The 13,234-nt window shown below is 43.2% G+C and overlaps 1 protein-coding gene across 1 annotated transcript in view; it reads right to left on the bottom strand.

Annotated features, from left to right (window-relative positions):
* Positions 1-243: 243 nt before the first annotated feature.
* The window catches only part of LOC147261454 (potassium/sodium hyperpolarization-activated cyclic nucleotide-gated channel 2), a 32,438-nt gene continuing 19,447 nt past the window's right edge, over positions 244-13,234 (bottom strand). Inside the window, exons 5-8 of the mRNA XM_086203468.1 lie at positions 7,300-7,446; positions 6,815-7,055; positions 6,561-6,725; positions 244-6,210 (exon numbers count right to left, since the gene is read on the bottom strand). Of these exons, the coding sequence (XP_086059594.1) occupies positions 5,261-6,210; positions 6,561-6,725; positions 6,815-7,055; positions 7,300-7,446 (1,503 nt within the window). The 3' untranslated portion in view covers positions 244-5,260. The remainder of the gene's footprint in view (positions 6,211-6,560; positions 6,726-6,814; positions 7,056-7,299; positions 7,447-13,234) is intronic.

Here is a 13,234-nt window from a genome sequence, read left to right on the forward strand (position 1 = left end):
CACGCGTAAACAAACAAACAAACAAATACACACACACCAGTGGAAAAGCTCTTAGACTGAGCTCAGACAGCTCATCAGGGATGCAGCAGAGCCCCTGTCTGCAGAGACAGATCTCATCTGATTTGGGATAGAATGAGGGTGGGGGGCTTGCTGGCTGATTTAGAAGGTAGAGGTGTTTGTGTACACATGTGCAAGTGCATATGTGTGTGTTTGGTTGTGTGTGTGTGTGTGTGTGTGTGTGTGCAGCTGTAACTCCAGGAGGTTCACTAAACATTCACACACAGCCACCAAAGACACACTAATAAATAAATGTCCACACACAGGTAAATATGCCAATGCGCTCATCTTTTTATTGCACAACAATGTATCGTTTTTTGTTTTTTTGTTTTTTTACGAACGCTTAAACAACATTGCCACTGACTGACAGACCAGCTTATTGAGAGACCAGAGGCTCTGTGTTCTCGGCCAGCAGAGGTGGTGGACAAGACAGTCTTTTTGGATGCAAGTTCAAATCAGCCCCGTGCCTTCACCGCCAGCTGTGTGCATCTCAGTCTGAAAGGACTGGACGTTGACAAGTATCCCCAGCATCTTCAGTATCACCCTCACCTGTTGAGATCTATTTGGAGGTGCTGCGGCTCAGGCTGGGAGCTGATTTGTCCCTGGATTGTAGACATCAACTTAGACAGAGCTGGAGTTCTGAGATACTTTCCGTTAGAAGCAGAAGCTGAGCACAGCCTGAGATGGTTGCAGACCGGCCTCCAGAGAGAGAGAAAGAACACAAGCTGTGTCACATATCTGTGCTGTCGTCTACATGGTGCTGGTAACTGGATGCCCACACCGAGCTGCTCATGCAGGCTGTGGAATGCTACTAAGTCTAGGGATGTGCTAGAGTCATTTCTAGGAGCATTTTACTGTTTTGTTCTTTGTTGTTCAGAACAAATGGAGTCGTGACCGTGTAACACTTTGAAGCTTGTGCTGGCATCTCTCTCGGTAGGTTTCAAACCCCTAAATGTCATCGTATTCTCAAGTGGGACCAACATTATAGAAGGAAAGGCACAGGAACACACACACGCACACACAAACTCAAGCACACGATACACAGAGTCCTGAAGCAGAGAGAAGGCTTAGGTAAGCTAAGCAGGCTACAGTAGCTACGACACAAAGGTTTAACTGACTAAATAAAATCATTGTACAGTAGTTGGTACACGACAAGGTCTAGTGTTGAAGGTCCCAGTAGGAATCATACACAGAACTCTGCTTAGATGAGAAAAATACAAGCATGCACTCTGCTAATGTCTGTCAAGCTAACAACCAGGAGTCGAGCTTGCGACTGCTCATGAACCAAATTCAGCCTCGGTTTATTTTTTTTAATGATCAGTGTGCAACCAGCATCAGAGTTTGAACAACTGTGCAACTTATGGTTTGAGAAAGATTTTCCAGCATGTCCACAGCAGTGTGCAGGCATCTCCACTGTTATTTTCTTTTAATATTTTCATTGTCTTTTTTGGCTCTGAGGTGATCTAAGCTAACGTCTAGTCTGCTGCTATATCCACCAGAAGCCTGTCAGAGCTCACCCTCTCACTGTAGAAAATATTTCTTGTACAGCAGGTTGTGGTAAAAACACAACAATGTGCCCCACATCTTTGTGTATAGGTATGTACAGAACATGAATATACAGAGTACAGCGCGTATGGTGTTGGAAGGCTCAAACCAACAAAAAATGTGCAATTTGTGATTTCCCAAATCAGGGAAAATTAGAAATACTGACATTGTCATTTTAATTCAGCAATACTAGTCTTCAGCTAATGTTTTGTTTGTTTGTTTGTTGTTGTTTTTTTACATATATTGCAAGTTGAAAATAAAAACACATATTTGCATATTTACAGGCACATACATACCACAAAAATAGACTATGTGGAAACTAGATATACTAGGCACAAGGTATATACACTCTGTGTGCATGGGGCACATTGTAAAAACAATAACCAAACCAGGTATCATGATAAATCAAAGACACTTTTACAAAGAAAAATTATACCCTGATTTGCTAACATATCAACACCAAGGCATTCAGTACCCTTTATATCTGGTACAGCAATAATGAAACGACTTGGATTCTCTCAATAATTGTCAGTCAGTGTCAAACATGTACGAGGGACTCCAGTCCCGCTGCAGAGAAAGGACCAGAAGGACTGAACAATCGCACTTTGAACCCACAGCAACATGTCAACCCACCGCACACACTCCTGATAGACCAGACCAGAAGTCCGCTTCATGGTACGGAGTTCAAACAGAGGTCAAAGTGTCTGCCTTTCTCTGAGTGGGAGTGAATTACACACTACAGTATCTTACTGGATGGATGCAATGAAATAAAGACCGTGCTTGATATTGCCTGAAACATTAGCTCTTTAACTCTCTGTCCATCTTGCTCTCACTGACTGTGGATTCGTTCAAGTAATATCAGCACAGTCCTGATAGCAGCTTAATAGGGCAAACTCTGGTATTAGCACAAAGGAATAGGAAAGAGGACCAATTGATTGCACTGAAACAGTATTGAAGCACACAACAGCTATTGACTCAAATGGACGCGGTTCATTCACAATCGTATTGGCCTTTTGGCAGGTACCTTTCCCGTAGAAAATAAAAGCAATAGAAAGTTCTTGTGTTGCTGATGAGTAAGGTCGCAGCATCGTGACCTCGGGTATGACAAAGGTTTTAGTGCATGTTGCTGAACAAACATAAAAACGCTCTATAGTAACAATGAGCCAGGGTTTAACAAGCCATGTGATGAAGCCCTTGGATAAAAAAAAACAATCGCCTACACCTTGTTTCAAGATTTAAACAGCGCTCAGGAAATGTGATCAAAAGAAAATGGCAGTGTTACGTGAGATCAACAATTTACGACTCCGCTAGATCCTCCTTGTTCGTCTCAGCCAATCAAAATTCAAGAGGAATCTCTCAGCATGGTTAAATCAACAAGTTTGGTTATGAGAGGATGGAAGTGGACATGAATCGATGGAAAGTCTCGCGGCAGCGATCAATGAATCTCTCCGGAAAGGTAGCAAACCTGAGTGAAATGTCCATCGCATCAGTTTTTCAGTTAGGCTCCGGATCGATGCTCAAGAGCTGGAAAAAGTTGGATGCGTAGTTTGTTTAATGCATTGAATCAGCTGCCTGTTGTATATCCCAATTGGAATCACTTCTCAGCCCCCCCCCCCCCCCCTTCAACCATTTAGCCCCCATAGTGGGAGATGTCCTGCAACCATGTTACCAGAATTGAGCATTGATTTTCATTTTGATTACAAGGCTGTAGTGCAACTCAAGGTGCTTAACTGGATGTCCTCAGTGCTTGCTTTGGGCCCGAGGAACAACTCGCTCACGCCCAATTTTTAAAAGATCTATCCTCTCGTGTTAGATCTGATGATGGGGTAAGGGTGGGGGATGGGGGGGGGGGGTACGGGATAAACACAGCAACCCAGAGAAGCATCATCAAACCTAAATAGATTGCACAGTCACTCAGCAACACACAGCAATGCCCACAACCCCCTTGCATCATAAATCCGTTAAATCCCTTTATTTACATGGCAGTTTATTTCTGATTAGCTGTCTTCCTTCTCGTATGGCATACATTCAGCAAGAGAAGGCTTTTAGGTTCATCAGGATCAGAACAATTAGATTAAATATAACCAAATCTTGAACGAAATCCGAATATTTGAATACTAGGATCTAAATGTTGAGACATTCATAGTAGTTTTGGGTGACATGGGGATTTTAGACTTCCATTTGGAGTACAATTATTTTACATGTGAGGCGTTCCTGCCCCGTATTACAATTTAACACCTTGAATTTGGCTTTAAAGTGACGTTCTAAAGTCAGAGTGGATTTCTCCTGCGCCTCTCAACCAGTTTGTCCTGTTTTTTTGTTGTTGTTTTTTTCTTTGTTTGTTTTTTTTTTGTTTATAAAAATGACACTGCACATCCTCTCATTCCCTCAAACATTTTTGGTTAAGGTAACAACATGGTCACTGGATTACAATACCTCAAGTGAAGCCACAATAGCTGCTGGATTTCACATTAAAAACAAAAGAAAAAAAGATTCATTTTCCTGTACAGCATATGTATAGATATTTATATTCATATATATATTTATATATATAGGCGGGGTAGAGTATTGCAGAATTATATTGCATGTGTTAATCAATAAACCTAGACAAAAAACAAGCAAGTATATGAGTTGTTCACAAATGTCTCATTTCGATAAAGCTCCGATTATTTCGCCACCTTTGCCTGCAGGGTTACAATCAGTACGCCGACCGAACAGCTGACCACTTCCCAGATGTTTCATAAAAACGGGTCAGTGCCCGAGTCAGCATGTCAAACTAATCGCGCTTGACATAGCCGAGTGAGAGAGTGTGTGAGTCCATTCTCTAAAATAGAACCAAAACGTACCAACAAACCCACGCACACAAACGTACACCCACATATACATACACACAAACCAAATATATGGCTTCTAATGTTGAATCAAGGCAGTTAAATAAATGGCATTTTCTTCTATGTTTCTTTTTTAGTTGATACAGACACAACCAGACTTTGTGTTCAAGCTCAACTTTGGTTTGGGTAGATACAATGAATATAATATCCTTCCGTACTTTTTTCATCAAATATTTACATATCGATGTAAGATCGACCAGCGGTCTACAACACTAGTTTCACTACTATTTTAAACAATATGAAGAGCAATGTGTTATTTTGCTACGACAGCTTATACGGAAAAATTACACTCAAAACACTTTTTGAACGCTTAAAATATCATTGTCATTTGACCTCAAGTCCCTGATTTTCATTTTTAAGTCCAGCTCCTGCTAGATTGCATTGCATGGATTCTACACAGTATGCAAATGTTACATTAATCATACTTTTCTTAATATCTTTACAGTAAAGACAGCGATATACAGTAGGTGTTTGGAAGCAGAGTGTAAGGGGTGATACTAAGAATAAAGGTGCTGGCACAGTAGACAAGACCAGTTCAACCTTAAGTTATAGTAGTTTAATTGTATAGACTCCTCCTAGGCAAAGTCTCAGGGCTCTGAGATGCTCTTCTCCTCCTGCCGACAGCAGCACACAGTGCATCCAGGCCGAATGACTGCTGGCGCCGGCGGTAGCCGATTGGTCATTAACAGGCTGACAGATCAGCTGGACTGACCTAAAACAAACAGATTCTCCTACAAAAAAGGCCTCTTTCCTGAACTCTACCAGGGTCACAAGTTGGAAGACAGCCGGGATCTGGCAGAGTCTAGCTCTGGAAGGCTGACAATTGAATCTTTCTTGGGAACTCCAGAGTCTGGAGGCCCTGATCCAGCAGCTGCTGCTACTGCCCCCATTCCAGTAGGTCCACTGGGAGGAGGTGTGGAGGCGAAGGCCACCCTTTGTTGAGCTCCTGCCGATCTCCCCACCCCTGAGGGCCCGGGCAGGTTAGGGTGAGGGGGCTGAGGGGGGCCAATGGAGGTGTTAGAGGTGCGGGTGGAGGGTGGAGGACTGGGGGCTGCAGAGGCAGCTTGTGGTGTTCCCTCCTGGGGAAGTGAAGGCTGGGAGGCAGACAGTGCTCGGGTATCCTGGCTCAAGCTCCCTGTGTGAAGGGAGTGGGTGCTCTTGTGTGAGGCAGGCCTCTGCTGGGTCTGTGTGGGGCTGGGTGCATGGTGCTGCACTAGGGACAACTGGGACCCAGAGGGTCCTGCACTCGCCATGTACTGGAAAGTCCGTCCTGAAGCTGCGAGGGGGCTTTGGACAGGCGGACTGGAGATTGCTGATCCAAATGCTCCTCCGAGCGTCTGAGGGGGTTGAGACTGAAGAGGAGACATGGAGACTGGACTGGACAAGTTCTGCATCACCTGGAACCTTCTCACCATCCGGGGAGACTGCAGAGTCCCCGGACCCACCAAAGGACTTGCCATTTGAGGGCAGAAGCTCATGGCCACAGCCTGCTGGAGGGTGGCAATAGCAGATCCTGTCTGCGACTGGCCAGGTGGAGCAAAGATACCACCGATGGACGGGGTCATAGACATGGCCCGTGGCCGCTGCAGGTCCACAAGCTTCACCATCTCACGATCATACTTGACGATCTCCTGAATCATCTCGTTCTCGCGGTTGTTGAAGACACCAGAGTTGAGATCATGCTGAACCTTGTGCATCAGGATGGAATTCTTTTTACCTGGAGAAGGAAAAAAGTAACATGGATTATTTCAGACAAAGAGAAAAAGAACAAAGCATACAAACATGGATACAGGACAATTTAGAGAACAATAAGAGAAAGATTTAGTGTCCTTCACACAGGTACATCCTTCGACAGCAAATCCTGAGGAAAATGGATGTGTCATCCTGTACCCTCATCTACTGTTACAGTGTCCCGTCTCATTGAGTGAACAGTTCCTTGTCACAATACTGCTTTTGTCTTCTGTCATTCCTGGGTGCTTCACGTATTTAAACGTGATGTGACTGATTTATGGTTTGGATTTCTTCCCAAATATGTCTTTTATTATTGGTTGAGGCTGTTTTTTTTACCTATGCGATCAAGACGATCAATAGCAACAGTCTCAAAGGCTCGTCTCATCATGGGATATTCCTCCAGCACCTCATTGAAGTGGTCAACAGACAGAGAGTAGAGTCGACAGTAAGTCTCTGCTCTGACGCTGGCTGTCCGCCGACCTCTCGTCAATAAACAGATCTCTGAAACAAGGAGAGAGATATTGCGACATCTCACAAGATGTTTTAACGCGTAAAAACGTGTTATCACAAAGCCACTGACTTCAACTCACCTCCAAAGTACGAGCCATCAGACAGCTTCATTGCAAGGGTACCCTTAGTGATGACGCTGCAGACTCCATGTTGGATGAAGTACATTTTTTTCCCAATCGTGCCCTCCCTTATGATGTAATCATGTGGTTGGAATACCTCAAAACGCAGCTTGGTCAACATAGCGGTTACAAAGTTTGGTTCTGCGTTGGCAAAAAGGGGCATGGAAGCCACCAGCTTGCGGCAGTTGAAGTTGACAATTTCCTATAATGGAAATGGATATATATCGTATAAATGATCAAAGTTCATCTGATAAGACAAACGATAGTCATAAAGTACAGAGTATTTTAACAGAGTATTCAGTGTATTTCTCACATGTGGTAAGGTAAAGAATGTCTCAAGTTCACAACAGAATTCACTAACACTTTGATGTGGATAATAAGGTGTGAGTTTATGCAGACGTGCGTGTGTGTGTGTATGTGTGTGTGTGTGTGTGTGTGTGTCCCACCTCTCTCAGCGGCTCACTGAGTTCCCCCAGAATGCTCTCCTCATCAAACATCTTGCCCTGATATCTGTGCTCGTAATAGTCATGGATTTTCTGACGGAAGTCTGCAGGCAGTTTGTGGAAGGACATATACTGCTCCACTTGTTTGTACTGAGAGGGACAGAGATGATGTTCCGTTAATGTTGGGCACATAATAATCTCTATTAATTAGTATCATGATGAATAGAGACAATACACCTAAGCATACAGGAACACACAGTCAATATGGAGGAAGGAAATTTCTCCCGAAAAGTGAAATTTGCCTTTCAATGACACTCTGATTTGAGCTAAAAATAAAAAAACTAGAACACTGCCAGCCAGTGCATTCAGTTGGACTTGTTCACCTTCATAAGTCATATACAGTATATATATATATATATATATATATATATATATATATATATATATATATATATATACACTGTAAAGACCACTATAAAAAGACCACAACCTGGCCACGAAAGTATGACATTTATTATTTCCTGTGTGCTGCAGCGCATTTTCCAAAAACTATTAAACACATACAAGCATAACACTGAACACTGAAACTAACTAACACTGAAAATAGCAAATGCACAGCTCATCTAGTTTGGGTAATATTTACTGAAAACGTCAGCACCCGGTTAATATTATTCAACCTTTTTAAGAATGAAAATGCATCTGTGACTCATTGCTTTGAATCTATTTGTATCTTCAGCCAGAACAAGTGGGGTGGTTGCCACAGACATAAGGAGGTCACAAAGTATTGATAAACAGACTGTGGATTTTTATGGCATTTCTTGACAATAAATATCAATGCAGATATAAAAGAGGTTTCCTATCAATGCATCAATAATAAGGCAAATTTATTAGACAGGCAAAAAAAGGGAGAAATAGAAACATCAACAAAAGACAAAGTCGCCCACAAATCATTTCACAGAAAATGTAACAATTGAACAGAAAGACTATGTACAAATTCCCATGTGTCAGCAAACATGATACGATCAGCTACATGAAAGTGTGTGTGCACACGTCCTTCAGCCGTCAGCTAAAATGAGACACTCCGACCCTTTGATCAGTGCCCCCTAGAAGTTTATCAATGTCAGATCAATAAAAAAAGTGAAGGCCCAACACAGCAACAACACAAACAATCAGCTCCTATTGTTGAGATATGCTAATCACGATCCGTGCAGAGTGAACACTGAGGAACCAGGAGAACGTGCCGGGCTGCAGACTGACGGCTGATAGATGAGCCAGTAAACAAAAACCGACCGTAAACTGTTGAGAGAAAAAGATTTCTCCTTGTACTTTGCAGCCTGTGTGCATTTCAGCCCAGCTCAAATAGAGAGACCGCAGCTCAACCCTGCACCCATAAAGCTGTCCCAAACACACTTTTGAAAGGACTGACAGCTCAGCGGGCTGGCGTATATACTGTGTACTCACAGCTTTCAGGGACTGAGGAAGTCATCCTCCATACTCCCGTGATCCCATCAGTCCTAAAACTCTACAGTCGGCTGGAATCGCAGCACAAAAGCTGTCCGCTGGCATCAAGTGCTGTCCCCTGACAGAGGCTGACAATGACTTCAGCAGGTTTGCTTCACAGCAGCGTGACTGGAGGGTGCCAGGTTCACTTCCTCTACACACAATATTTTGTTCTGTCAGAGGCCTCAAGCAAAACAATGAGGCCGACTGCACACACACTGTACCCTCAAGAGCCAGGCAAATATATTTGTATAGCATATTTCATACCTGTGGCAAGGCAAAGTGCTTTACAGAGCACAGGGGGGGGAAAACATACAAGACATAATAAAAGCAGGTAAGCAGAATAAAAAAAATCGAAAGAACACAGAATGAAAACAATAAAACAAACCAGCGAAGACAACGCATGAAACACCAAACAGCAGGTTGAATTTGAATGTAGTTCTACATGAATAATATGTCCCTATCTCGGAAAATGAATACATTACTCAACCCTACACGGGGAGGATGCTGGTCTCACGGCAGCACTTAACTACTCAGTGACCAAACACTGCAACAATACCACACAGCATTTGCTGGTACAGCGCTGACAAACCATCTCATAAAGCTCAGGCAGGAAGCTGAAATTAACAACCTTGGTATGATCCGTATAGAAACAAGTCCTACTAATCGGTTCAAAACTAATAAAACTACTGCTGCTTTAAAGGTCTACTTGTGACATTTTAAGAATACCTCTCTATGTTACCAACTGGTGCGAGAGAGAGAAAAGTCTGCACGTGAACATTGGGTGCTTTTTTAAGTCTGTGTATGTGGGAAAAAAAATCTCTCTCTTTCTCTCTCTCTCTCTCTCTTTATATATATATATATATATATATATATGCATAAAGATCAAGATTGTTGCTAATCACTGACATGTCCCGTGATAATTGTTTATTGAGGATCCCCATTAATCTCCACAAATGTCTGACAATGGTCCATAATACAGCAGCAATTTTCGTTGAGAATAAAAAAAGCATTTCATCTCTCACTGGCCCAGCTGGACAAAATTGCCTCAATCTGCTGGAAAAAAGTAAAAACTATCATTTTGAAGCCAGAACTCCACACTGAAAACCTAGTAAATTAAAGTGCAGCATCTTGTGCCGTAATGGCAGTAGACCTAAAAGTAAATAAAAGTTTCAGTGGTACATTTTGTCACCCCAAAGTACTCAGATGGTGAATTGTTTTAATGTACTTAAAATGGCCTCTCAAGGTTTAAAGTCCTGAATATTAATGTTTTGTAAAGACGCCTTGACAGATACACCATCCTCCCCTCTAACATAAACATATACAACCAAAACCTGCTGGTTTTAATTATTTAGTGTCTGCTTAAGGAAAAGTTGCTTTTGTGTGTGTGGGTGTGTGTGTGGGCAGCTGCACAGCGCCGATGGAGTTACATAACACCAAAGCCTCACCTGCATGAGTGGCTCTGCTTCCTGACATCTGCAGATAGAACATGGCCTGAAGAACTGACCCTGTGTCACAACTCTTTAGCCGACGCGTCAACACTAACACTGCAGCTGGTGTGGCTTTCATAGAATAGAAGTGCTGATTGTGAACAAATTGCAGGTGTGGGTCGGTGTGGCGGCGAAGGAGAACCTTACAGGCTGCCACGCACCCACCGAGATGCAGCGGTGGTTAGACATCCTCACTCAGCCAAGTCTGGATGAGTGAGGCAGCAAAAGCTTTTCTGATGGTGCAAAAACATAACGGCAGTGATGGGTTCAACCCAAATAACCTGGACAGGAAAACAACAGAAACAATAATAATAAAGTGTGCTTGTGTGATGAGAGCGATAGGAATTAATCAACAACAGCAATGCACACATTGAATGAAAATACACAAGAAATAATGGGGGAGAGTGAACAAGTAAATAAGCAAAACACTAACGGAACTAAAAATAAATAAGTAATCAAATGTAGAATTTGCAGGAAAATGCATCGTGCCGACAGTTCCTATCACCCTGAATCACCAACCTTTGACTGTTTATACATAAGTCAGCTGCCTGACGAACTAAAAATCTGAAGCCTTTCCTCTGTTTGAGATGAATCTTTAGATAATCAATAATATCACTTTTAAATTATATCAACACATTGTTTACAAGCTTTGAAAGTGGAGCCGTATCGACAGCCACAACAACTGACAAAACTCGGTTGCCTTCTCTCGTGCCCCCTAGTTGTGAAACATCCATTTTCTTCAGCTTATCCTGTTAAGGGTCGCGGGGGGGGGGGGGGGGGGCTATCCCAGCAGTCTTCAGGCGAGAGGTGGGGTTACCAGTCCATTGCAGGACCAACACATAGAGACAGACAACCATTCACACTGACAGTCACACCTACGGTCAATTTAGAGTATCAATCAGCCTCGTCCTCTCTTGATGTCTTTGGACTGTGGGAGGAAGCTGGAGTACCAGAGAGAACCCACACAGGAACAGGGAGAACATGGAGACTCCACACAGAAAGATCCTGTGATGGAGCCGGGACTTGAACCTGGAACCTTCTTGCTGTGAGGCGACAGTGCTGACCACTGCACCACCGTGTCGCCTTAGTTGTGAAACACTGCAGCCTAATTCAGTTTCTCAGTTTGTGGACTTGAGACAAATTTTGTAATTGGATGAATCACTCGAGAGCATTAAAAAGTTGACGTCACCCACAAAAGGCTGCAATCCAGTCATGGAAACGTGATCCATGATGTTCAGGGTAGGAACTGACGATGCAAGCTGGTGTAGCATAGATCGATCTCCTCAGTGGGGAGGAGGACCATTTCAGTGGGTCAGTAGTGGCCAGGAAGGTCTCCAGGAAAATAAAGTAGATCCAAATACCCCAAAGTGACTAAAGTGAGCTTGTATTTCATGAATTTGAACCTGAATTTATGTCCATGTGATTGTTGTTTAATGATCTCTGTCTTTGTATTGTTGACGGCGCCGCGGGTAGTTGGGATGCGTCGATGGTTGCTGGGGTTGATGAGCCCCCAACCGTCGTGACATCGTGATTTAAACGTCTTCCGTATTTGAGGGCTCGTGTCTCCTCAGAGTTGTCGTAAAGCCAGAGTTTTGTTCCACCAGTGACTGAGGCTGCAGCTGCTGTTGGTTGCATTAATGTTACGTCTCCATGTCCCACTTGCTACTTTTCTCATTAAACCCGCTCAGTTGCTTGAACCCAAGGTGTTCTCTTCCATCAGTGGCAGCTGTGCTTCTCCTCAGCAGGGCGTTTTTCGATCGGGAGACATGTGCTACAGTGGTAAAGAATCGTTTAGATTTAAATCTTGCGCTATGGGTTAGATGAACAATGAGGATAGTTGTGTTGATTGACGGCTTTTCTTCAAGTCTTTCGGTCGGGATCCTGAAAGAGCCTCCAGGTATCAAATGTCTGCTTTAATGTGTCGTAGAGACCAAGTGATCCATGATGAAACAAATGTTCCACATATGTAATTCCTGCTTCTTCTTTTTCTTCCCATGAAGTAAATGCAAACAGATTGTTTTGCCAGGTTTTGGTGTTATCTATATTCATTTAGATGAAAGATCTGAATGACTTGACTTTCAGAACCATGTCAAGTACCCAACTGATCACGGCCAACCTCAACCTCCAGTGTCACCAAGGAGAAGGAGCGAGAATTCAGTAGGTGCGTCACAGCACCCAGAGGCGACAGCCAAATGAGAGAGAAAATGACATCCATTTTCTGTCACTTTGATGACGTACGTGGCAGCGAAACTCTCCGCTGACATTTTTCCATGTAAGCGGCTGTTTGCAGTTATTGATTTGTCACATATTGAGTTTTATCTTTGTTCTTGATTACATTTAGACTCATTATCTGGTAACCAATGCAACATTTTCTTTTCCGTTCCTCTTTCCCGCTCGTACTCATTCATCTTACAACCTCTCTCTCCTTTGGAAATTCTAAATCCGGTTCATCCCAAACGGCCATGTGGATGTATAATTCATTCACTTCATTCCCTGCTAAATCGCCTCATTATATTATGAAGCACATTCACCAAAGAGAGGAAAATCAGATAGCGGTAAGTCTTGTCTGTCTTCCATTCAGAGATGTGTACAGAGGGAGGAACAACATAATGTGGGGTCTCACACAGTACAAAGTCTCATTAAATGAAATGAGGCTTCTAAGGAAACACTGAAAATCCTATAATTCAGTCAAAGGGAGGGAGCAGCTGATAGGGGTTTGTACATCAGACACACTGTCTACCGTAGTAGTGAATATCACTTGGCACAGCTCAAGACACTGTTTTTTGTTTTGTATCTTTGTGGTGGGCTTTGGTGCAGGACTCTCTTTGGCCACTATCTCTGCAGATTTGAGTTGACAGAGTTGGCCGGGTTCTGGATAAGAGTAGCGATCAGTGACGAGCTGTCTGGCGAGGAGACGACAGATCGCTGTTGTTGATGGTGACAGCGGC

This window comes from Aulostomus chinensis, chromosome 5 (genome assembly GCF_037954235.1).
Source record: "Aulostomus chinensis isolate RoL2024-O1b breed Wild chromosome 5, RoL_Achi_v1.0, whole genome shotgun sequence".
NCBI classification, from domain to species: Eukaryota; Metazoa; Chordata; class Actinopteri; order Syngnathiformes; family Aulostomidae; genus Aulostomus; species Aulostomus chinensis.